Source organism: Sphaeramia orbicularis, chromosome 7 (genome assembly GCF_902148855.1).
Source record: "Sphaeramia orbicularis chromosome 7, fSphaOr1.1, whole genome shotgun sequence".
Lineage (NCBI taxonomy): Eukaryota > Metazoa > Chordata > Actinopteri > Kurtiformes > Apogonidae > Sphaeramia > Sphaeramia orbicularis.
In genome coordinates this window covers 312,512-337,895 of record NC_043963.1, presented here as the reverse complement: position 1 = coordinate 337,895, position 25,384 = coordinate 312,512, and the positions used below count along the sequence as shown (strand labels likewise).

General features: G+C 42.9%; 1 protein-coding gene across 2 annotated transcripts; it reads right to left on the bottom strand.

The window, feature by feature from the left end:
- Positions 1–493: 493 nt before the first annotated feature.
- On the bottom strand, positions 494–25,384 carry otud3 (OTU deubiquitinase 3). 2 transcript variants are annotated; one of them, XM_030138939.1, is made up of 8 exons: positions 25,243–25,382; positions 23,343–23,565; positions 21,895–22,043; positions 9,317–9,429; positions 9,098–9,220; positions 8,764–8,896; positions 1,985–2,187; positions 494–1,189 (listed from the first exon to the last, which is right to left on the bottom strand). In XM_030138939.1, the coding sequence occupies exons 2-8, from the start codon at positions 23,546–23,548 to the stop codon at positions 1,019–1,021; spliced, it is 1,098 nt and encodes a 365-aa protein (XP_029994799.1). In that variant the 5' UTR covers positions 23,549–23,565; positions 25,243–25,382; the 3' UTR covers positions 494–1,018. The 2 variants fall into 2 exon arrangements, with proteins under 2 accessions (XP_029994799.1, XP_029994798.1); XM_030138938.1 differs by having other exon boundaries at positions 495–1,189; positions 23,343–23,630; positions 25,243–25,384.

The window sequence follows — 25,384 nt, the reverse complement described above, 5'->3', positions numbered from 1 at the left end:
TCCAAATAATTTCAATCCCTTGTGTTGACATCATCATACAGAAGCTGCAGACCAAGTTTGAAGTCAATCAGAACTGGAGTTTCAGAGAAGAAGACGATTGAAATTGCTGTAACGGACGGCGACGACAATAGCGTACAGCTGTCGGCCGGTGGGCTACAAACAGCTCTAAAACGCAGCATATTTTTTCTTAAGTCTTACTGTATTGAAATTATGGATTGTGTAATAAATCATGTAAATAAAACCATTGAACAGTTCTTGTCTTAACAAAATGAACAAAAAAAATCAACAAAATCAACAAAATAGTCAACAAAATTAAAAAAAAAAAAATCAATAAAATGATCAAAATAATAACAAAATGAACAAAAACTTCAGAAAATGAACAAAATAATCAATAAAATGAACAAAAAATTTACAAAATGAACAAAAAAATCTATAAAATGAACAAAATAATCAACAAAATGAACAAAAAAATCTACAAAATGAACAAAATAATCAATAAAATGAACAAAATAATCAACAAAATGAACAAAAAAATCTACAAAATGAACAAAATAATCAATAAAATGAACAAAATGTTTGTTCATGTAAATAAACACAAACATGTGACTCAGACTGTGTGCATTCTATGAGCGTTTGGACCAAAAACCAGTGGATTGTCTTTATATTTATTTTTATTGCCACATTCGTTCATTCCGTCTGCTCTGACTCACTTGGAACACACTCATGGACGTCCTGTTTCTTCTTCTTTGGTCAAAGATCTGAACCTTCCAAACAAACATCAGCCAAATCTGGTGGGAAATGCCCCGCCCACCACAAGCAAAAGGAGAGGGGTCTGAGGTGGACCAGGTCTGAGGTGGACCAGGTCTGAGGACCGTTCTACTGTTTGCAGAAGGTTCTGTTCAGATTCATCATGTGCAAAACCTCAGTGGACAGCAGCTGGGGGGGGGGGGGGGGGGGGGTGTGTTGCCGTAGCTACAGTAGCAGGGATGTGGGTGGGGTTGGGGGTGTGGTCTCCAGTTTATATACTGAGGGTGTTCAGAGCCGGTACTAGCGTCACATCGTCCTCTGGGGGCAGGTTCTGGTTCTGGTCCTGGTTCCCTTTGGACTGCAGAACCTTCTGCCGGTGCCGCTCCTCCTGACGCTTCTTCTTCTCCTGTCGCTGCTGCTCTTTCCTCTGTTTGTTTGAAACCTGTGAACCAACGACGGGACAAAACTGATGACAACGGCTTCAAGATCCAGTCTGTTCACACCAAGGCTCCAACAGTTTTGGATTTTTCATTCTAGTTTAGTTTGATTTAGTTTGGACTTTTTTTCTCTAATTTACTTTGTTTTAATTTGTTTTTAGAGCAGGTTTGATAGTTTTTATTAGTTTCCATTTTTTTCTAAATGCTTAGTTGTAGTTCAGTTGCAGTTCAGTGGTCTCTTTTCTCGTCTTCTCTGTGGTCGTATTCAGATAAATCCCAGACAGGACTCTCGCAGCTGTAGTCTCATGTTTCCAGGCAGTGGGAGCAGAAGCCTCTCCTTTTAAATAATCTGCTGCTTACATCAGCTTAAATGTGTACAGCATGGAGCGTTCACACCAGAATAATAAAAAATAAAAACAACAACAACAAAAACATATCTACCATCTCAATTCAATATTTCTAAATAATTTTAAACTGAAGGTACTTTTTTTTAACGTTGCTAAACTTAAACTGGAATGTCTGTAAAACAGAATTTCAGTTTGAACACAGTTTGAACATCTGTGACAGAACATCAGATCCTGCTGGGATCAGATACAAAAGTGTTTAGTATTTGTGCAGGTTTCTGCTATAATTCAATTATTCAAGGAAATAATCATTTTAAAAAAGAAACAAACAAAAAAATGGCCTTTTTAACAGAATGATGACACATCGTATGGTGGTCCTAGTGTTGGGATGCGGATCGTCTCCAGGTTCTTGGGTTCGGCTCTAGTTCTGAACACTCAGTGTGCTTGGGTTCGTACCTTGGCTTTGTGTGCGTTGCTGCCCTCTGGTGGCTGTTGGGGGGTGGGGCCTGAGTCTGAGGTCACACCTCTGCAGGCGGAGCAGGACCCGGAGGAGCAGGAGCCCTGACAGGACTGGGACTGGGACTGGGCCAGAACCGAACCCAGCAGCCACTGGGCGTTGATGGTGGCGGCGCTGAGCTGCAGCAGGTTCTCCTCATCACCTGGAGGACAGACACAGAGGGACAATGGATGAGTGATCATATATGGACACATCCAACCAGCTGACTGACGGACACCTGTGATGGTCTGATCAGGTCCAGGTGAGTCTGATGGAGCAGGAGGACCACAAGTGGGACACTTCTGGACCAGAACCAGACATGTGGACTCATTTAAGGAGAAAAAAAAGTCTGAATATTCCAGAGAGTCCTGTCCAGGATCAGGACCAGGGTCAGGTCAGGGGTGTCAGACTGAGTCCGGTCCAGTCTAGTCCAGTCCAGGATCAGGAACAGGACCAGGGTCAGGTCAGGGGTGTCAGACTGAGTCCAGTCCAGGATCAGGAACAGGACCAGGGTCAGGGGTGTCAGACTGAGTCCAGTCCAGTCCAGGATCAGGACCAGGGTCAGGTCAGGGGTGTCAGACTGAGTCCGGTCCAGTCTAGTCCAGTCCAGGATCAGGAACAGGACCAGGGTCAGGTCAGGGGTGTCAGACTGAGTCCAGTCCAGGATCAGGAACAGGACCAGGGTCAGGGGTGTCAGACTGAGTCCAGTCCAGTCCAGGATCAGGAACAGGACCAGGGTCAGGGGTGTCAGACTGAGTCCAGTCCAGTCCAGGATCAGGAACAGGACCAGGGTCAGGGGTGTCAGACTGAGTCCAGTCCAGGATCAGGAACAGGACCAGGGTCAGGGGTGTCAGACTGAGTCCAGTCCAGTCCAGGATCAGGAACAGGACCAGGGTCAGGGGTGTCAGACTGAGTCCAGTCCAGTCCAGGATCAGGAACAGGACCAGGGTCAGGGGTGTCAGACTGAGTCCAGTCCAGTCCAGGATCAGGAACAGGACCAGGGTCAGGGGTGTCAGACTGAGTCCAGTCCAGTCCAGGATCAGGAACAGGACCAGGGTCAGGGGTGTCAGACTGAGTCCAGTCCAGTCCAGGATCAGGAACAGGACCAGGGTCAGGGGTGTCAGACTGAGTCCAGTCCAGTCCAGGATCAGGAACAGGACCAGGGTCAGGGGTGTCAGACTGAGTCCAGTCCAGGATCAGGAACAGGACCAGGGTCAGGGGTGTCAGACTGAGTCCAGTCCAGTCCAGGATCAGGAACAGGACCAGGGTCAGGGGTGTCAGACTAAGTCCAGTCCAGTCCAGGATCAGGAACAGGAACAGGACCAGGGTCAGGGGTGTCAGACTGAGTCCAGTCCAGTCCAGGATCAGGAACAGGACCAGGGTCAGGGGTGTCAGACTGAGTCCAGTCCAGTCCAGGATCAGGAACAGGACCAGGGTCAGGGGTGTCAGACTGAGTCCAGTCCAGTCCAGGATCAGGAACAGGACCAGGGTCAGGGGTGTCAGACTGAGTCCAGTCCAGTCCAGGATCAGGAACAGGACCAGGGTCAGGGGTGTCAGACTGAGTCCAGTCCAGTCCAGGATCAGGAACAGGACCAGGGTCAGGGGTGTCAGACTGAGTCCAGTCCAGTCCAGGATCAGGAACAGGACCAGGGTCAGGGGTGTCAGACTGAGTCCAGTCCAGTCCAGGATCAGGAACAGGACCAGGGTCAGGGGTGTCAGACTGAGTCCAGTCCAGTCCAGGATCAGGAACAGGACCAGGGTCAGGGGTGTCAGACTGAGTCCAGTCCAGTCCAGGATCAGGAACAGGACCAGGGTCAGGGGTGTCAGACTGAGTCCAGTCCAGGATCAGGAACAGGACCAGGGTCAGGGGTGTCAGACTGAGTCCGGTCCAGTCTAGTCCAGTCCAGGATCAGGAACAGGACCAGGGTCAGGTCAGGGGTGTCAGACTGAGTCCAGTCCAGGATCAGGAACAGGACCAGGGTCAGGGGTGTCAGACTGAGTCCAGTCCAGTCCAGGATCAGGACCAGGGTCAGGTCAGGGGTGTCAGACTGAGTCCGGTCCAGTCTAGTCCAGTCCAGGATCAGGAACAGGACCAGGGTCAGGTCAGGGGTGTCAGACTGAGTCCAGTCCAGGATCAGGAACAGGACCAGGGTCAGGGGTGTCAGACTGAGTCCAGTCCAGTCCAGGATCAGGAACAGGACCAGGGTCAGGGGTGTCAGACTGAGTCCAGTCCAGGATCAGGAACAGGACCAGGGTCAGGGGTGTCAGACTGAGTCCAGTCCAGTCCAGGATCAGGAACAGGACCAGGGTCAGGGGTGTCAGACTGAGTCCAGTCCAGTCCAGGATCAGGAACAGGACCAGGGTCAGGGGTGTCAGACTGAGTCCAGTCCAGTCCAGGATCAGGAACAGGACCAGGGTCAGGGGTGTCAGACTGAGTCCAGTCCAGTCCAGGATCAGGAACAGGACCAGGGTCAGGGGTGTCAGACTGAGTCCAGTCCAGTCCAGGATCAGGAACAGGACCAGGGTCAGGGGTGTCAGACTGAGTCCAGTCCAGGATCAGGAACAGGACCAGGGTCAGGGGTGTCAGACTGAGTCCAGTCCAGTCCAGGATCAGGAACAGGACCAGGGTCAGGGGTGTCAGACTGAGTCCAGTCCAGTCCAGGATCAGGAACAGGACCAGGGTCAGGGGTGTCAGACTGAGTCCAGTCCAGGATCAGGAACAGGACCAGGGTCAGGGGTGTCAGACTGAGTCCAGTCCAGTCCAGGATCAGGAACAGGACCAGGGTCAGGGGTGTCAGACTGAGTCCAGTCCAGTCCAGGATCAGGAACAGGAACAGGACCAGGGTCAGGGGTGTCAGACTGAGTCCAGTCCAGTCCAGGATCAGGAACAGGACCAGGGTCAGGGGTGTCAGACTGAGTCCAGTCCAGTCCAGGATCAGGAACAGGACCAGGGTCAGGGGTGTCAGACTGAGTCCAGTCCAGTCCAGGATCAGGAACAGGACCAGGGTCAGGGGTGTCAGACTGAGTCCAGTCCAGTCCAGGATCAGGAACAGGACCAGGGTCAGGGGTGTCAGACTGAGTCCAGTCCAGTCCAGGATCAGGAACAGGACCAGGGTCAGGGGTGTCAGACTGAGTCCAGTCCAGTCCAGGATCAGGAACAGGACCAGGGTCAGGGGTGTCAGACTGAGTCCAGTCCAGTCCAGGATCAGGAACAGGACCAGGGTCAGGGGTGTCAGACTGAGTCCAGTCCAGTCCAGGATCAGGAACAGGACCAGGGTCAGGGGTGTCAGACTGAGTCCAGTCCAGTCCAGGATCAGGAACAGGACCAGGGTCAGGGGTGTCAGACTGAGTCCAGTCCAGGATCAGGAACAGGACCAGGGTCAGGGGTGTCAGACTGAGTCCGGTCCAGTCTAGTCCAGTCCAGGATCAGGAACAGGACCAGGGTCAGGTCAGGGGTGTCAGACTGAGTCCAGTCCAGGATCAGGAACAGGACCAGGGTCAGGGGTGTCAGACTGAGTCCAGTCCAGTCCAGGATCAGGACCAGGGTCAGGTCAGGGGTGTCAGACTGAGTCCGGTCCAGTCTAGTCCAGTCCAGGATCAGGAACAGGACCAGGGTCAGGTCAGGGGTGTCAGACTGAGTCCAGTCCAGGATCAGGAACAGGACCAGGGTCAGGGGTGTCAGACTGAGTCCAGTCCAGTCCAGGATCAGGAACAGGACCAGGGTCAGGGGTGTCAGACTGAGTCCAGTCCAGGATCAGGAACAGGACCAGGGTCAGGGGTGTCAGACTGAGTCCAGTCCAGTCCAGGATCAGGAACAGGACCAGGGTCAGGGGTGTCAGACTGAGTCCAGTCCAGTCCAGGATCAGGAACAGGACCAGGGTCAGGGGTGTCAGACTGAGTCCAGTCCAGTCCAGGATCAGGAACAGGACCAGGGTCAGGGGTGTCAGACTGAGTCCAGTCCAGTCCAGGATCAGGAACAGGACCAGGGTCAGGGGTGTCAGACTGAGTCCAGTCCAGTCCAGGATCAGGAACAGGACCAGGGTCAGGGGTGTCAGACTGAGTCCAGTCCAGTCCAGGATCAGGAACAGGACCAGGGTCAGGGGTGTCAGACTGAGTCCAGTCCAGTCCAGGATCAGGAACAGGACCAGGGTCAGGGGTGTCAGACTGAGTCCAGTCCAGTCCAGGATCAGGAACAGGACCAGGGTCAGGGGTGTCAGACTGAGTCCAGTCCAGGATCAGGAACAGGACCAGGGTCAGGGGTGTCAGACTGAGTCCAGTCCAGTCCAGGATCAGGAACAGGACCAGGGTCAGGGGTGTCAGACTGAGTCCAGTCCAGTCCAGGATCAGGAACAGGAACAGGACCAGGGTCAGGGGTGTCAGACTGAGTCCAGTCCAGTCCAGGATCAGGAACAGGACCAGGGTCAGGGGTGTCAGACTGAGTCCAGTCCAGTCCAGGATCAGGAACAGGACCAGGGTCAGGGGTGTCAGACTGAGTCCAGTCCAGTCCAGGATCAGGAACAGGACCAGGGTCAGGGGTGTCAGACTGAGTCCAGTCCAGTCCAGGATCAGGAACAGGACCAGGGTCAGGGGTGTCAGACTGAGTCCAGTCCAGTCCAGGATCAGGAACAGGACCAGGGTCAGGGGTGTCAGACTGAGTCCAGTCCAGTCCAGGATCAGGAACAGGACCAGGGTCAGGGGTGTCAGACTGAGTCCAGTCCAGTCCAGGATCAGGAACAGGACCAGGGTCAGGGGTGTCAGACTGAGTCCAGTCCAGTCCAGGATCAGGAACAGGACCAGGGTCAGGGGTGTCAGACTGAGTCCAGTCCAGGATCAGGAACAGGACCAGGGTCAGGGGTGTCAGACTGAGTCCAGTCCAGTCCAGGATCAGGAACAGGACCAGGGTCAGGGGTGTCAGACTGAGTCCAGTCCAGTCCAGGATCAGGAACAGGACCAGGGTCAGGGGTGTCAGACTGAGTCCAGTCCAGTCCAGGATCAGGAACAGGACCAGGGTCAGGGGTGTCAGACTGAGTCCAGTCCAGTCCAGGATCAGGAACAGGACCAGGGTCAGGGGTGTCAGACTGAGTCCAGTCCAGGATCAGGAACAGGACCAGGGTCAGGGGTGTCAGACTGAGTCCAGTCCAGTCCAGGATCAGGAACAGGACCAGGGTCAGGGGTGTCAGACTGAGTCCAGTCCAGAACCAGGGTCATGGGTGTGAGACAGTCCATGTCAGATGCTGATGGTAGTGTGTGTGTGTGTGTGTGTGTGTGTGTGTGTGTGTGTGTGTGTGTGTGTGTGTGTGTGTGTGTGTGTGTGTGTGTGTAAACCAGGGTTCTAAACTCCTGTTCTTTCCGGTTCCACATTCAGCCTGATTGAATCTGCAGTGGACTGGACCAGTCAAATACCAGCATGATCACCAATAAACAATGACAACTGTTTGAGTGCAAAAAATAACATTCAGTTATGAAAATACTGACATTTATAAACTCTCCAAACAAACAGATGTGAAGAACCTGAACAAACGGACATTTCTTCAGTAAAATCAGTGTAATTTTCTCAGTCTTCTTCCTCCACTTCTCATTAGTCCATGTGCATTCTGGATCAGATCTCCAAAGACACTAAACACTGAGGAACAGAAGAAAAGAGTTCAAACTGGACTGAATTTAATACAGACATTTCAGGTTGGACACATTTGTTCAGGTTAGTCACATTTTATTGGTACAGGAGAGTTTGGAAATGGAAAGAGTTTCATCATTTAATGTTTTTTGCACTAAAACAAAGACAAAAAAAATTGGTGTTGTCACTATTTACAGATTACTATGATTTTCTTTTTGAGTTCAATGCCCTAACTTGCACTTTGTAAATTCATCCCAGGGGTGGGACTGGACCCTTTGGCGGGCCGGTTTTGGTTCCCACATGGGCCACATGTTTGACACCTGTGATGTAAACGGACTCACTGAGGGGTGGGTCAGATCCTTCTGTGTGTTTTATGGATTTAATCTGAACATCAGTGACTTTGACTGATATTATGGAGGTTTTTGCACTGATGCTGTTCAGTAGGGCTGTAAGAAAGTATGGGTTCTGCAATATATCACAATATTTCATTTCACAATACTGTCAGGATAGTAAAAGTACTGTATGGATATTTTTAGGTATTTAGTCAAATGCAGATATTGTGGAGGTTCATTATTGTTTTTTTTGTTTTTCTTTTATTTGTTATTCTTTAACACTCTTTTATTCAATAATATTCGTTCCTTTGTTGGATTGAACTCCAATCCTGTTCTGATGTTAGTTGTGAACTGATAGAATCTGAACATTTGAACAGGATCTGAAACTGGAATGTCTGGAAAACAGAATTTCAGTTTGAACACAGTTGGAACATTTGGTGATAGAACATTAGATCCTGTTGGGATCAAAAACAAATGTGTTTAGGATTTGTGCAGATTTATGCTGGAATTCAATTCTTCCAGGAAATAATCATTTAAAAAAAGAAACAAACAAAAAATGGCCTTTTTAACAGTATCATGATATATCATGATATATCACATGGTGATCCTAGTGTTGTCATTTGTACGGTATCTCCAGATTCTTGCTGTGTTCCCGTCTGACCCACTGGACTGAATGTGGAACCTGGTCCACATGGGTGAACCTGGTCCACATGGGTGAACCTGGTCCACATGGCTGAACCTGGTCCACATGGCTGAACCTGATCCACATGGGTTCTAGCGTGCTGGTCCTGACCCTGGATTCCTCGGTTCTTGATGGAGCTCAGGATGACGTTGTCGTCCTCCGAGGCTGCGGTGGGCGTGTTCTTCTGTCTGTCCCTCTGTCCGTCTCCAAACTCACGCTGCTGCCCGTGGGAGTTCTGCAGATTCTGACGACGACAAGACAAACAAAGCATCTGTTAGACCCACACCCTTTAGAGGCGGAGCCTAAACCCAGACCCACAGCAGAGGGAGTCAGGTGACCCCTTTGGAGGTTGAGCCTAAAGTCAGACCATATAATATTTTTTTCACACTCATATATGTAAATGCACTATTAACTTCAATAATAATGCTGTTTTCAGACTCAGTACCTCTATTCGGAGCTGAGCAGGACTCTCAGAGTTGTCTCCGATCCGCCTCACGCTGTCGTAATGATCTCCGTAACGGTATGCGATGTGCAGCTCTCTACACACCTGCTTCTCTGCTCCGTTGATCTGCAAAAGGAAACAAAACCCAGACAGTTCAGGTTCATATGGGACCCAGACCCACAGTACTGATGCCTGGTCCACTGAGCGTGTGCAGATGCTCACCTCCCACAGCGGCGTGTTCAGCTGATGGATCACCACTTTGACCTGTTGACTCCGAGCAAAAGCCACGATGGCGTCGTTACCGGCGAACGTTCCGTGCTGAGAGAGGTTGGACACTGACGGCGACAAACAGAGACGGTTACGGACAATATGAACAGGATCTAGAGCTCAACGAGCACCGAGTAGAAGACCTGTGACACGGAATGGGACTATTCTGAGTGCCAAAATCTGCACTAGTATGTTCATGGTCCAATTAAAAGAAGAAAATAGTCCCATATAAGGAAGAACTTTTCATCAGCTCCCACTGATCTACACATCAAACCTTTACAGATGCTTAGTAATGGGAGGGAAAGCAAAGGTTTGAATCAGTCAAACGCTGGAAAACAAGTGTAAGAATTAATAATCAGAGCGTCACAGACGGTGACAACACAGTCAAACACAGAAGAACAGTGGACATTCACAGGTACGGCCATGGAAAACTGCACACGTCTGAACCCTCTGTCATATTTGAATCAAGAAAATATAGGAGTGTGTGTGTCATTTAAGTATTTGTTTAAGGATTTGTTATACTATGTTAGTTTCTTTGAATTAAATAAAGGGGTTAAAAATAAATAAATAAATGTTCTAAAAGTGTTCTAATTTAGACAGTTGTAGTTGATTGTAGACAGGTGTGCTGTCCACCAGAGGTCACTGTACACTACTTGTTCCTCCTATGGAAGCAAATCTGTCATCAGAGATTGAAAGGTTGTATTTTGGAATAATTTAGGTTGAAAGGTTGTATTTTGCAATTTTTTTTTTTTTTTGGAATGGTTGTGTTTTTACACATAGACTTTCATATTCTGAAGTCAATTATTCAAAAAAGAAATTTTTAATTCAATATTCTTAATTATAATGTGTTTCAAATTCAATCTAAAATTAAAGCTGCAAGCAGCATTGGGCGGGACCTCGCACCGGGCGATCCGCCTCCCCCGCGATCCGCCACCCGTGACTGTCGACGCCTCAGCTCCACTCACACCTCTCTGTCCCCATACCAGTTCCCACCCTTTAGTGTCTGTCCTCCTTACATCTGTACAGAACACCAGCGACCCTCTGCTGAAACCACCATCACCTTTAAATCAGACTTTTATTTTGGAAACCCTACTGTGTGTATGTGCATTTGTTTTGTATGTGAGAGAAAGAATCAGTTTGAAAAATGAATTGAAATTGTATGAATAAGTGAGTATAAAAGTGATGATTTACCACATTTAAGGCTTTTATTTTGGAAAAACCCTATTGTGTGAGGATGTGTGTCTGTGAGAAAGAGTACTTTTGAATGAAGAAACATTGTACAAACAGTTGAGTGTTTGGTCATAAAAATGAAAAGAAGTTATGTAATAGACATTTTGTATTATTCTTAATTTTGGTTTTATTTTGAAAAAATGTACTCCGTGTACTTTTGAATGTGTGCAAAATTTCCAATATCCACAATACAATGCAGTAAAACCTGTTTTAAAATAAAATTTAAAAAAATTTTTTGGATTATTGTATGATTTGTCGGCTCAATCAGACCAACATTTTGGCATTTGTTTCATGTTTCTGTGACATTCCTACTGGCTGCTAGGGCAGATTTTGTGTGTTTTTTAGTACATAGGTGGCGCTACAGAGTCCATTTTGGCACCCAAGGGGTTAATTTTTGATATTGTATGAAAGTGTTCACCAGCCATGACATACATGGCAAATTTGGTGAGTTTTGGAGCATGTTAAGGGGGTCAAATGGCAGTCTAAAGTGGAAAAAGTATGAAAATAAAAGAATTGTTATAAATCAACAACCGTACATCCTATCTCAAAATTTTTTGCATGTGAGCGTTGTGCTGAGTCCCATGAACGTGTAGATATGTCACATGTCAGGAAAAACTGCAAAGTGAAAAATGAGTTCCAAACATCACAACTTTGCGGGCTTGTAAAAAAAAAACTAAGACAGTTCCGGAAAAAGTGAGAGATTACTTTTTTGAGGAGGTTTCACTCTATCTTTTGATGCTATTTAGAAGTCATATGACAAACGGTGTCATCGGAGTTAGTTTTAGAAATTTTATTTGAAAGGCATATTGCGAACTTCCTGTTGGAGTTAGGTCATAAGTGTCAGTGGATGATTTGTAGTGCTTCATCCAACAAGAATTTTGGCACTGGTTTCATGTCTGTACAACATTCCTAGTGGCCACTAGGGCTTTTCCCATTTTTTTTCACATAGGTGGCGCTAGAGAGGCCATTTTGGCACCTATGGGGTTAATTTTTTCATTTTATCAAATTTTTCGCCAGGCCTGACATGTGTGCCAAATTTGGTGAGTTTTTGAGCATGTTTAGGGGGTCAAAATCCAGTTTAAAGCGTCACGGAAAAATAATAATAATAATAATTAAAGCTGCAAGCAGCATTGGGCGGGACCTCGCACCGGGCGATCCGCCTCCCCCGCGATCCGCCACCCGTGACCGTCGACACCTCAGCTCCACTCACACCTCTCCGTCCCCATACCAGTTCCCACCCTTTAGTGTCTGTCCTCCTTACATCTGTACAGAACACCAGTGACCCTCTGCTGAAGCCACCATCACCTTTAAAATGACACTTTTATTTTGGAAAACCTACTGTGTGTATGTGCATTTGTTTTTAATGTGAGAGAAAGAATCAGTTTGAAAAATGAATTGAAATTGTATGAATAAGTGAGTATAAAAGTGATGATTTACCACATTTAAGGCTTTTATTTTGGAAAAACCCTATTGTGTGAGGATGTGTGTCTGTGAGAAAGAGTACTTTTGAATGAAGAAACATTGTACAAACAGTTGAGTGTTTGGTCATAAAAATGAAAAGAAGTTATGTAATAGACATTTTGTATTATTCTTAATTTTGGTTTTATTTTGAAAAAATGTACTCCGTGTACTTTTGAATGTGTGCAAAATTTCCAATATCCACAATACAATGCAGTAAAACCTGTTTTAAAATAAAATTAAAAAAAAAAAAATTTTTGGATTACCTGGGACTTGAACCAGGGTCCTTCAGCTCCATAGGCAGCTACATGAACCACTGCACTACAGAGAGACATGTGAAAATGTGCACCAGCAAGACTTTTATAGGGATTTATCCATTGTGAAAAGTGAAACTAAACTTAGTCTTTAAAAAATCGCCATAATTCCATAACCGTAGGTCGTATCTGAAAAATTCTTTCACTTTTGGATTCTGCAGACTTGTGGGAATTTAATGAGGTATAATTTTTTTTTTAAAAGTGTGAAATGAATAAGCAGTAATTGCAGAAACGTAGAGTAACTTTCAAAGGCAGATTGCCAACTTCCTGTTGGAGTTAGCTCATGAGTGTCAGTGTATGATTTGTCGGCTCAATCAGACCAACATTTTGGCATTTGTTTCATGTTTCTGTGACATTCCTACTGGCTGCTAGGGCAGATTTTGTGTGTTTTTTAGTACATAGGTGGCGCTACAGAGTCCATTTTGGCACCCAAGGGGTTAATTTTTGATATTGTATGAAAGTGTTCACCAGCCATGACATACATGGCAAATTTGGTGAGTTTTGGAGCATGTTAAGGGGGTCAAATGGCAGTCTAAAGTGGAAAAAGTATGAAAATAAAAGAATTGTTATAAATCAACAACCGTACATCCTATCTCAAAAATTTTTGCATGTGAGCATTGTGCTGAGTCCCATGAACGTGTAGATATGTCACATGTCAGGAAAAACTGCAAAGTGAAAAATGACTTCCAAACATCGCAACTTTGCAGGCTTGTAAAAAAAAAACTAAGACAGTTAAGACTAAGCTACGAGACCACTTTTGTGCAGAGGGATCACTCTATCTTTTGGTGCTATTTAGAAGTCAATAGGACAAACGGTGTCATCGGAGTTAGTTTTGAAAATTTTATTTTGAAAGGCACATTGCGAACTTCCTGTTTGAGTTAGGTCATCACTGTCAGCATATCATTTTTAGTGCTTCATCCAACAAATATTTTGGCACTGGTTCCATGTCTCTACGACATTCCTACTGGCCACTAGGGCAGTTACCGTTTTTTTTTCACATAGGTGGCGCTAGAGAGCCCATTTTGGCACCTATGGGGTTTCTTTTTTCATTTTATCAAATTTTTCACCAGGCCTGACATGTGTGCCAAATTTGGTGAGTTTTGGAGCATGTTTAGGGGGTCAAAATCCAGTTGAAAGAGACGGAAGTATAATAATAATAATAATAATTAAAGCTGCAAGCAGCATTGGGCGGGACCTCGCACCGGGCGTTCCGCCTCCCCCGCGATCCGCCTCCCGTGACCGTCCACACCTCAGCTCCACTCACACCTCTCCGTCCCCATACCAGTTCCCATCCTTTAGTGTCTGTCCTCCTTACATCTGTACAGAACACCAGCGACCCTCTGCTGAAACCACCATCACCTTTAAAATGAGACTTTTATTTTGGAAACCCTACTGTGTGTATGTGCATTTGTTTTGTATGTGAGAGAAAGAATCAGTTAGAAAAATGAATTGAAATTGTATGAATAAGTGAGTATAAAAGTGATGATTTCTCACATTTAAGGCTTTTATTTTGGAAAAACCCTATTGTGTGAGCATGTGTGTCTGTGAGAAAGAGTACTTTTGAATGAAGAAACATTGTACAAACAGTTGAGCGTTTGATCATACAAATGAAAAGAAGTTATGTAATAGAAATTTTGTATTATTGGTAATTGGAGTTTTATTTTGAAAAAATGTACTCCATGTACTTTTGAATGTGTGCAAAATTTCCAATATCCAAAATACAATGCAGTAAAACCTGTTTTAAAATGGAGAAAGAAAAAAAAAAAAAAATTTTGGATTGTCTGGGACTCGAACCCAGGTCCTCTTGTTCCATAGGCAGCTACATGAACCACTACACTAAGGACAGACACATACATCTGTGCACCAGGAAAAGTTTTATAGGGACTTTGTCATTGTTAAAAGTGAAAGTAAACATAGTCTTCAAAAAATCGCTATAATTCCATAACCGTAGGTCGTATCTGAAAAATTCTTTCACTTTTGGATTCTGCAGACTTGTGGGAATTCAAAGAGGTCTAACTTTTATGTCAAAACTCTGAAATGAATAAGCAGTAATTGCAGAAACGTAGAGTAACTTTCAAAGGCAGATTGCCAACTTCCTGTTGGAGTTAGCTCATGAGTGTCAGTGTATGATTTGTTGGGCTCAATCAGACCAACATTTTGGCATTTGTTTCATGTTTCTGTGACATTCCTACTGGCCGCTAGGGCAGATTTTGTGTGTTTTTTAGTACATAGGTGGCGCTACAGAGTGTATTTTGGCACCCAAGGGGTTAATTGTGATATTGTATGAAAGTGTTCACCAGCCATGACATACATGGCAAATTTGGTGAGTTTTGGAGCATGTTAAGGGGGTCAAATGGCAGTCTAAAGTGGAAAAAGTATGAAAAGAAACAAATTGCTATAAATCAATAACCGTAAATTCTATCTCAAAATTTTTTGCATGTGAGTGTTGTGGTGAGTCCTGTGAATGCATAGATATGTCACATGTGGGGAAAAATAGCAAAGTGGAAAATGAGTTCCAAACATCGAAAATTCATGGGCTTCTAAAAAAAAAACTAAGACAGTTAAGACTAAGCTACGAGATCACTTTGTTGAGGAGGGTTCACTCTATCTTTTGGTGCTATTTAGAAGTCAATACGACAAACGGTGTCATCGGAGTTAGTTATAGAAATCTTATTTTGAAAGGCATATTGTGAACTTCCTGTTGGAGTTAGGTCATAAGTGTCAGTATATCATTTGTAGTGCTTCATCCAACAAACATTTTGGCACTGGTTCCATGTTTGTACGACAAACCTACTGGCCACTAGGGCCGTTAACGTTTTTTTGACATAGGTGGCGCTAGCGAGCCCATTTTGGCACCTATGGGGTTAATTTTTTCATTGTATCAAATTTTTCGCCAGGCCTGACATGTGTGCCAAATTTGGTGAGTTTTGGAGCATGTTTAGGGGGTCAAAATCCAGTTGAAAGAGACGGAAGTATAATAATAATAATAATAATAATAATAATATAAAAACGAACGAAAAACAATAGGGCCTTGCTTGCAGGCAAGGCCTCTCACTGTGTGAGAGGGCCTTACCTTTCGGCTCGGTCCCTAATTAAAGCTGCAAGCAGCATTGGGCGGGACCTCGCACCGGGCGATCCGCCTCCCACGCGATCCGCCCCCCTGCGTGATCCGCCTCCCCTGCGATCCGCCTCCCGTGACCCTCCACACCTCAGCTCCACTCAAACCTCTCCGTCCCCATACCAGTTCCCATCCTTTAGTGTCTATCCTCCTTACATCTGTACAGAACACCAGTGACCCTCTGCTGAAACCACCATCACCTTTAAAATGACACTTTTATTTTGGAAACCCTACTGTGTGTATGTGCATTTGTTTTGTATGTGAGAGAAAGAATCAGTTTGAAAAATGAATTAAAGTTGTATGAATAAGTGAGTATAAAAGTGATGATTTATCACATTTAAGGCTTTTATTTTGGAAAAACCCTATTGTGTGAGGATGTGTGTCTGTGAGAAAGAGTACTTTTGAATGAAGAAACATTGTACAAACAGTTGAGCGTTTGGTCATAAAAATAAAACGAAGTTATGCAATAGACATTTTGTATTATTCTTAATTGGGGTTTTATTTTGAAAAAATGTACTCCGTGTACTTTTGAATGTGTGCAAAATTTCCAATATCCACAATACAATGCAATAAAACCTGTTTTTAAAAAAAAAAAAAAAAAAATTTTGGATTGCCTGGGACTTGAACTAGGGTCCTTCTGCTCCACAGTCAGCTACATGAACCACTGCACTACAGAGAGACATGTTAAAAATGCACCTGTAAGACTTTTATAGGGATTTTACCATTGTGAAAAGTGAAACTAAACTTAGTCTTTAAAAAATCGCCATAATTCCATAACCGTAGGTCGTATCTGAAAAATTCTTTCACTTTTGGATTCTGCAGACTTGTGGGAATTTAATGAGGTATAATTTTTTTTTAAAAGTGTGAAATGAATAAGCAGTAATTGCAGAAACGTAGAGTAACTTTCAAAGGCAGATTGCCAACTTCCTGTTGGAGTTAGCTCATGAGTGTCAGTGTATGATTTGTCGGCTCAATCAGACCAACATTTTGGCATTTGTTTCATGTTTCTGTGACATTCCTACTGGCTGCTAGGGCAGATTTTGAGAGTTTTTTAGTACATAGGTGGCGCTACAGAGTTCATTTTGGCACCCAAGGGGTTAATTTTGATATTGAATGAAAGGGTTCACCAGCCATGACATACATGGCAAATTTGGTGAGTTTTGGAGCATGTTAAGGGGGTCAAATGGCAGTCTAAAGTGGAAAAAGTATGAAAATAAACAAATTGTTATAAATCAATAACCGTACATCCTATCTCAAAAATTTTTTGCATGTGAGCGTTGTGGTGAGTCCTGTGAACGTGTAGATATGTCACATGTGGGGAAAAACTGCAAAATGAAAAATGAGTTTCAAACATCGCAACTTTGCAGGCTTGTAAAAAAGAAACTAAGACAGTTATGGAAAAGGTGTGAAATCGTTGTATTAAGGAGGGTTCACTCTATCTTTTGGTGCTATTTAGAAGTCAATACCACAAACGGTGTCATCGGAGTTAGTTTTAGAAATTTTATTTTGAAAGGCATATTGCGAAGTTCCTGTTGCAGATAGGTCATGAGTGTCAGTGGATGATTTGTAGAGCATGATCCAACAAAAATTTTGGCACTGGTTTCATGTCTGTACGACATTCCTACTGGCCACTAGGGCAGTTGCCGTTTTTTTCACATAGGTGGCGCTAGAGAGCCCATTTTGGCACCTATGGGGTTAATTTTTTCATTTTATCAAATTTTTCGCCAGGCCTGACATGTGTGCCAAATTTGGTGAGTTTTCGTGCATGTTCAGGGGGTCAAAATCCAGGTCAAAGTGGTGTCTGAATAATAATAATAATATAAAAACGAACGAATAACAATAGGGCCTTGCTTGCAGGCAAGGCCTCTCACTGTGTGAGAGGGCCTTACCTTTCGGCTCGGTCCCTAAAAATTCAACCTAAAAAAATTCGATATAACATCTTGACCAGGCAAAACCAATGGAGTACGGAGCCACTAGATCTAACTTTCACCCAATCATATGTCGCGCTGATGATCACATGATGCTCACTCAGCAGCACAGGACAGGACTCCTGTGAAAAACCATGCTGTTGTTTCGTCTCCGTGCACATTCTTGGACCTACTCCCGGTTGCGCTGCTTCTTCATGATGGGAACAGCAAGACGGGGTCTGGTACTGGAGACGCTCTCCCAGAAGCAACTTCTGCTCTTGTGTTTACAGTCTTATCTGGCAATCCACAGGCGAAAGACACAAATATTCACTGTGTGGCATGTGTCCTAAACATACATATGTGGGTTTGTATTGGACATACGTACAAACACAATGGAAGAATAGTCTGTGAACAGAGAATTAGTGAGGTCAGCAGAGCAGGACTGTTATTCAAGTTTATGTGAGGCAGAAGAAAACAGACAAAATGAACTGTATGCATTTCAGATGGGTTTATTCACACTGAAGTCAAAAAGAACTAGGCTCAAATACAAAATGCTTTTAAACTTGACAAAAGGGCAGAAAAATCCAGGTGCTGTTGCTGTGAATCTGCCTCTTCGTCCATGGACAACAACTGTGAAGAACACAACAAGAAACCATGGTTTAATGGGACCTGTTCTCCCCAGTGTGGACACTAACCCTGTCTACTGGAACTGGGTTCACTTAACTACTGGGTTCAGTTCTGACTTTTATCAAACCACCGAATGCCGGTTCCCGGTGCCGGTGCAGCTCCTCCTCCTCCACTGCTGCTTGTTTTTTGCCGTCTATTACTCTTTCTCTAAAAACTAAATTAAACTAAAAAAAAAAAAAACAAACAAAAAAAAAAAACGCTGGTTGTAGTTTTTAAAATGCCGGTTCATAGCGGAGAGACAGCGAGTGCATACTGAGGCACCGACACCGCCGGTGGCTCACTTCCGGTACCACGGCACCGGCGCCGCGGCACCGAGCTATGAACCGGCATTCGGTTCGAAAAAAATCTAAAGAGAGCTGGATAAGACCGGACCTGGACCAGCTTCTAAACAAACTAAAGAAGTTAAAGGTGGACTACAGGGACCAGAACAGACGCAGCGGACGGCCGGAAAAAGCCCCATTTGGAGCTGCTGGACTGGACTGGACTGGACTGGACTGGAGGGGACCAGTGAACCAGACTGCAGGTGCACTGAACTGGGACACAGCACACACGGACTGGAGGCTTTCCACTGTGGGCCAGTCTGGAGTTCAGACAGCGGTAGACCATACTGGTAAGTTTAGTTTCTAAAACACATGGTTAATGGCTCACAAAAAGTCGACTTTACAGATGAAAGTCAAGTACAAACGTTACGGATGTTAAAGCGCTAGCTACTGCTATGCTAACAACAAGCTAATAGTAACATTTCCGTGTTGTGTCCAACGCTGTTTGTCGGTGGTATGATAAAAGTCAGAACTGAACCCAGTAGTTAAGTGAACCCAGTTCCAGTAGACAGGGTTAGTGTCCACACTGGGGAGAACAGGTCCCATTAAACCATGGTTTCTTGTTGTGTTCTTCACAGTTGTTGTCCATGGACGAAGAGGCAGATTCACAGCAACAGCACCTGGATTTTTCTGCCCTTTTGTCAAGTTTAAAAGCATTTTGTATTTGAGCCTAGTTCTTTTTGACTTCAGTGTGAATAAACCCATTTGAAATGCATACAGTTCATTTTGTCTGTTTTCTTCTGCCTCACATAAACTTGAATAACAGTCCTGCTCTGCTGACCTCACTAATTCTCTGTTCACAGACTATTCTTCCATTGTGTTTGTACGTATGTCCAATACAAACCCACATATGTATGTTTAGGACACATGCCACACAGTGAATATTTGTGTCCTTCGCCTGTGGATTGCCAGATAAGACTGTAAACACAAGAGCAGCAGTTGCTTCTGGGAGAGCGTCTCCAGTACCAGACCCCGTCTTGCTGTTCCCCATCATGAAGAAGCAGCGCAACCGGGAGTAGGTCCAAGAATGTGCACGGAGACGAAACAACAGCATGGTTTTTCACAGGAGTCCTGTCCTGTGCTGCTGAGTGAGCATCATGTGATCTTCAGCGCGACATATGATTGGGTGAAAGTTAGATCGAGTGGCTCCGTACTCCATTGGTTTTGCCTGGTCAAGATGTTATATCGAATTTTTTTAGGTTGAATTTTTTTAGATTGAATTTGAAACACATTATAATTAAGAATATTGAATTTAAAAATTTTTTTAAATAATTGAATTCAGAACATGAAACTATGTGTAAAAATACAACCATTCAAAAAAAAAAAAAAACATTGCAAAATACAACCTTTCAATCTCTGATGACACAGATTTGCTTCCATATCCTCCTGAACTGATGGTGAAGAACCATCTGATCTGAGAGCCGCTGAATGGGACTGAGGCAAAAAATAAAAAATAAAATAAAAATAAAAACTAAAAAACAAACAAACAATTATATATATATATATATATATATATATATATATATATATATAAATTTTATTATTTATTTAGTTTTTATTTTATTTTTTTATTTATATATATATATATATATATATATATATATATATATATATATATATAATATATATATATATATATATATATATATATATATATATATATATATATATATATATATATAATATAATATATATAACATATATAATATAATATATATCTATATAGATATATATACAGATATATATACAGTACAGGCCAAAAGTTTGGACACACCTTCTCATTCTTTGCATTTTCTTTATTTTCATGACTATTTTCATTGTAGATTCTCACTGAAGGCATCAAAACTATGAATGAACACATGTGGAATTATGTACTTAACAAAAAAGTGTGAAATAACTGAAAACATCTCTTATATTCTAGTTTCTTCAAAGTAGCCACCCTTAGCTCTGATGACTGCCTTGCACACCCTTGGCATTCTCTTGATGAGCTTCCAGAGGTAGTCACCTGAAATGGTTTCCACTTCATAGCTGTGCCTTGTCAGGGTTACTTAGTGGAATTTCTTGCCTTATTGATGGGGTTGGGACCATCAGTTGTGTTGTGCAGAAGTCAGGTTGATGCACAGCTGACAGCCCTATTGGACAACTGTTAGAATACATATTATGGCGAGAACCAATCAGCTAAGTAAAGACAAACGAGTGGCCATCATTACTTTAAGAAATGAAGGTCAGTCAGTCTAGAAAATTTCAAAAACTTTGAATGTGTCCCCAAGTGCAGTCGCAAAAACCATCAAGCGCTCCAACCAAACTGGCTCACATGAGGACCGCCCCAGGAAAGGAAGACCAAGAGTCACCTCTGATGCTGAAGATAAGTTCATCTGAGTCACCAGCCTCAGAAATCGCAAATTAACAGCAGCTCAGATTAGAGACCAGATGAATACCACACAGAGCTCTAGCAGCAGACACATCTCTACAACAACTGTTAAGAGGAGACTGCGTGAATCAGGCCTTCATGGTCAAACAGCTGCTAGGAAACCACTGCTCAGGAGAGGCAACAAACACAAGAGATTTATTTGGGCCAAGAAACCCAAGGAATGGACATTAGACCAGTGGAAATCTGTGCTTTGGTCTGATGAGTCCAAATTTCAGATCTTTGGATCCAACCGCCGTGTCTTTGTGCGACGCAGAAAAGGTGAACGGATGGATGCTACATGCCTGGTTCCCACCGTGAAGCATGGAGGGGGAGGTGTGATGGTGTGGGGGTGCTTTGCTGGTGACGCTGTTGGGGATTTATTCAAGATTGAAGGCAACCTGAATCAGCATGGCTACCACAGCATCCTGAAGTGACATGCCATTCCATCCGGTCTGCGTTTAGTTGGACCATCATTTATGTTTCAACAGGACAATGACCCCAAACACACCTCCAGGCTGTGTGAGGGATATCTGACCAAGAAGGAGAGTGATGGAGTGCTGCGCCAGATGACCTGGCCTCCACAGTCACCAGACCTGAACCCAATCGAGATGGTTTGGGGTGAGCTGGACCGCAGAGTGAAGGCAAAAGGGCCAACAAGTGCTAAGCATCTGTGGGAACTTCTTCAAGACTGTTAGGAAACCATTTCAGGTGACTACCTCTGGAAGCTCATCAAGAGAATGGCAAGAGTGTGCAAAGCAGTCATCAGAGCTAAGGGTGGATACTTTGAAGAAACTAGAATATAAGAGATGTTTTCAGTTATTTCACACTTTTTTGTTAAGTACATAATTCCACATGTGTTCATTCATAGTTTTGATGCCTTCAGTGAGAATCTACAATGAAAATAGTCATGAAAATAAAGAAAATGCAAAGAATGAGAAGGTGTGTCCAAACTTTTGGCCTGTACTGAATATATATATAAAATACAAAAATTTAAAAAGACTTTTAAAAAATCAAAAAATAAATAAATAATAATAAAACAAAGAATGGGTCTGGGGTCTCTGGCTTTGGTTTGAGGTCTTGTGTTCTTACGGTGCTGTGCGAAGGGAACGTCGTCCTCAACAAAGGGCTCGAAGTCCTGTCGATGGGACATCATGTACTGCACGGTCTCCTGTCGTAGTCTCAGGTGACCCCTGGAGTGACCTTCTAACTGATCCCCCAGAGCTCTGAACAGGCAGTTCCTGTCCCACACACACACACACACACACACACACACACACACAGCAGTGGATCACATTTCTGTCTGTATTTTCTCTTAGTGTTTAACTCAGTCCATATTCCAGCTGTTCTTATTGCTTGAACTTTGTCATGTGATGTTGTCTTTTTACTCCTTTCATGACCTTCATTTTCTTTTTACAGGTATTGAACTCTTTTTTCCACCTTCTGGCCTCTCTGTGTCATTTACAGATTTACTGTTCACTCTGAGTCTCATCTGTTTATTTTATCATCTACGTTTTGGTTTTTTCTGTCCTTATTTAGTTTAATATCTTATGTTGACTTTGTCTGTTAAACCACTGAGTAAACATGCTTTATAAATACTGTTATTGTTTAATGGTAACATTTTACTACAACTGCCTTAATTATCAATTAATTTTTTATTAATTTTAATTAGAGCTGAAACGATTAATCGACTCAAAGTGATCCAGAAAAATCATTCATCCACAATTCTCCTGAATCACAGCTTTGTTTCCTTCATTTCTCTGCTGTTAAACATTGGTTCCACTGTTGTGTTTCACACGGACGCTTATTGTGACGCACAAAGAAGCTTCAGTTCAGGAAAACTGACATAGAATACTTCCCTTCAGTCAGTTCAAATCGATTAATGGAATCGTGAATTTTTGCATTGGCTTCAAGCATTTAATCAATTAATCATTTCAGCTCTAATTTTAATTGATTTGTTGCAGCACAAAAAAAATAAATCAAAGGAGTCACACATTAATATTTCCCACTACACAGTACTGACAGTATCATTATCTAGTTGAAATAAATTATGTCTGAATGAAAGTAAACTCTAATTAAATATTTTACAGTCAGTTTACTGTAGAACTGGACGATTAAGCCAAAATAAATTTTATCTGAATTTGAATAGCTTTCTCTGTCTTCATGACCAATGTGCATTATTTCTCAAAAATAAAAATAAATAAAGTAAAATAAAATAAAAGTAAATAAAAAAGTAAACATTTAAATAAATAAATAAATAAAAATAAATAAATAAATAAAAATAAAAAAATAAAAACAAAGCACCATTGATTGGCATGAATTGAGAATTTCTGCATTCGCTTCGACCACCTAATTGATTAATTGATTGCAGCTCTAATTATTTCAGTGTGTGTATCAGTACTGTTTGAACATTCTGAACACAGTTTCAACAATACTGCCATAATAATGATAACCGTGATAATTTTGGTCACAATAACCCTGATCTGAAATTGTTCATATGGTTCCATCCTCAGATGGGACCGAGCCTGACTGGACCTCACCCATCCCCGGGGACTTCCCTCAGCTTCAGCCCCAGCGCCTGCAGCTGATTGGAGAAACTGACAAACTCCGCCCCATCGTCTCCGTCCTGAGGTCGGTTCTTGCGGTCCTTGACGATGGCCCGACGCGCCGCTCTTTCGTCCCTTTTCCGCTCCAGTTCACTCTTCTTATTACTCCGTACAGGTTTTGGAGTCTGTTTTCGAGACATGCCGGCTGCAGTCGATCCTGCGGGCCCACAACACCAAATAGTGTTTTCTTTATTGCATCAACCACTGCTGGACATCTGGAACCTACACAAAAAAAGACAGAAGAGGGAGACAGAAGGAAGACAAAGTCAGCTTACACTGAGGAAAAGTTTCCAGAGGAGATTTGGATCCAGATCCTGTCACATGACTCCGAGCTCCTAAAACAGATACTGATTTGAGCAACACCTGCCAAAAGTGGAACTGAAGGAATGTAGGAAGTAGGGCTGTGTATCGGCAAGAATATGGAGATACAATACAAATCACAATTCTAGGATCACGATATATCACGATATGTCACAATACTGTTAACAAGACAATATTTTTGGTTTGTTTCTTTTTTTAAAGATTATGTCCTATTTTGGAGTCCTAGAGGCATTCCCTCCCATGATTTGTTAAAATTTAAAAAATAAATAAAAATAAACATATTTACTGGGTGTAAGAAAATATCAGTTCTGCAATATATCGCGATATGTCATTTCACAATACAGTATCAATATTAAAAAGTACTGTATCGATATTTTTAGGTATTTATTCAAATGTAGATATTGTGGAGATTCATTTTTGTTTTTCTTTTATTTACTATTATTTATTTATCACTCTTTTATTCAATAATGTTCGCTCCTTTGTTGGGATTGAACTCAAATCCTGTTCTGATGTTAGTTGTGAACTAATAGAATATGAACATTTGAACAGGATCCGAAACTTAATGTCTGAACCTTAAATGAACATTATGGCATCTGGAAAACAGGGACATGTCATACAAATTATCACTGTTTAATTTTTTAATTATCATGACTGCTGTATTTAAATATTTTTATCACTATTACTATTTTTTTTTTACATATATGTACACATGTTCATAACAATATATGTATGTTATTTATATATATATATATATATATATATATATATATATATATATATTTATATATCATTTGGTACAAGTCTATGTGGTGTGAATGGGTGTGTGTATGAGTGTTTATGTTGTTTTGATTCATGTTCGTTACATACATCATTTACTTTATGTACCTTTCAATATAAAATTTAAATACCAAAAAAAAAAAAAAAAAGAACAACAACTGTAATGTCTTTAAAACAGAATTTCAGTTTGAACTAAGGAACATTTTGTGACATAACATTAGGTCCTGTTGGGATCAAATAAAAATGTATTCAGTATTTGTGCAGATTTATGGTCTAATTCAATTCTTCAAGGAAATAACATTAAAAAAAAAAAAAAAAAGAAAGAGCAGGCTTTTCGCCAGATTCTTGCCGATACACAGCCCTAATATTTACCATATCACAAAGTTGTCTGTTAACATAATTAATTAATTAATTAATTACTAGTGGTGCTAACACTAACTGACTCTACTGTAGCTAACATGGCTACCATGAACAGACTAGTGGTGCTAACACTAACTGACTCCACTGACTAAATGTCCACCTCTACTAGTATTCGTAAGCACTGTTCCGTGTTATCTACCTCAACTATTAGCACAGTCATCACATTAGCTGAGCAAGCTTCCATGTAACTGGGCTAGGCTAGTTAGCATGCTGATGCTAGCTGTTACATAACTCATCCTATCTTTTCGGATGTAGCATATATAGCATAGGCATAAACTGCACACACATGACATGACACAGATCTGTTAGGACTTACCTCCAACAACCTTCGAATGGCAAAACGATAGTCAATATATGTGTATTTTTAAAAATTAGTTTTAATTTGGGCTCAGAAACGCAATGTAGTGATTGTCCGTTTTTGTTTACAATCCAGATTCCGCCTACGTACTTCCTGTGAC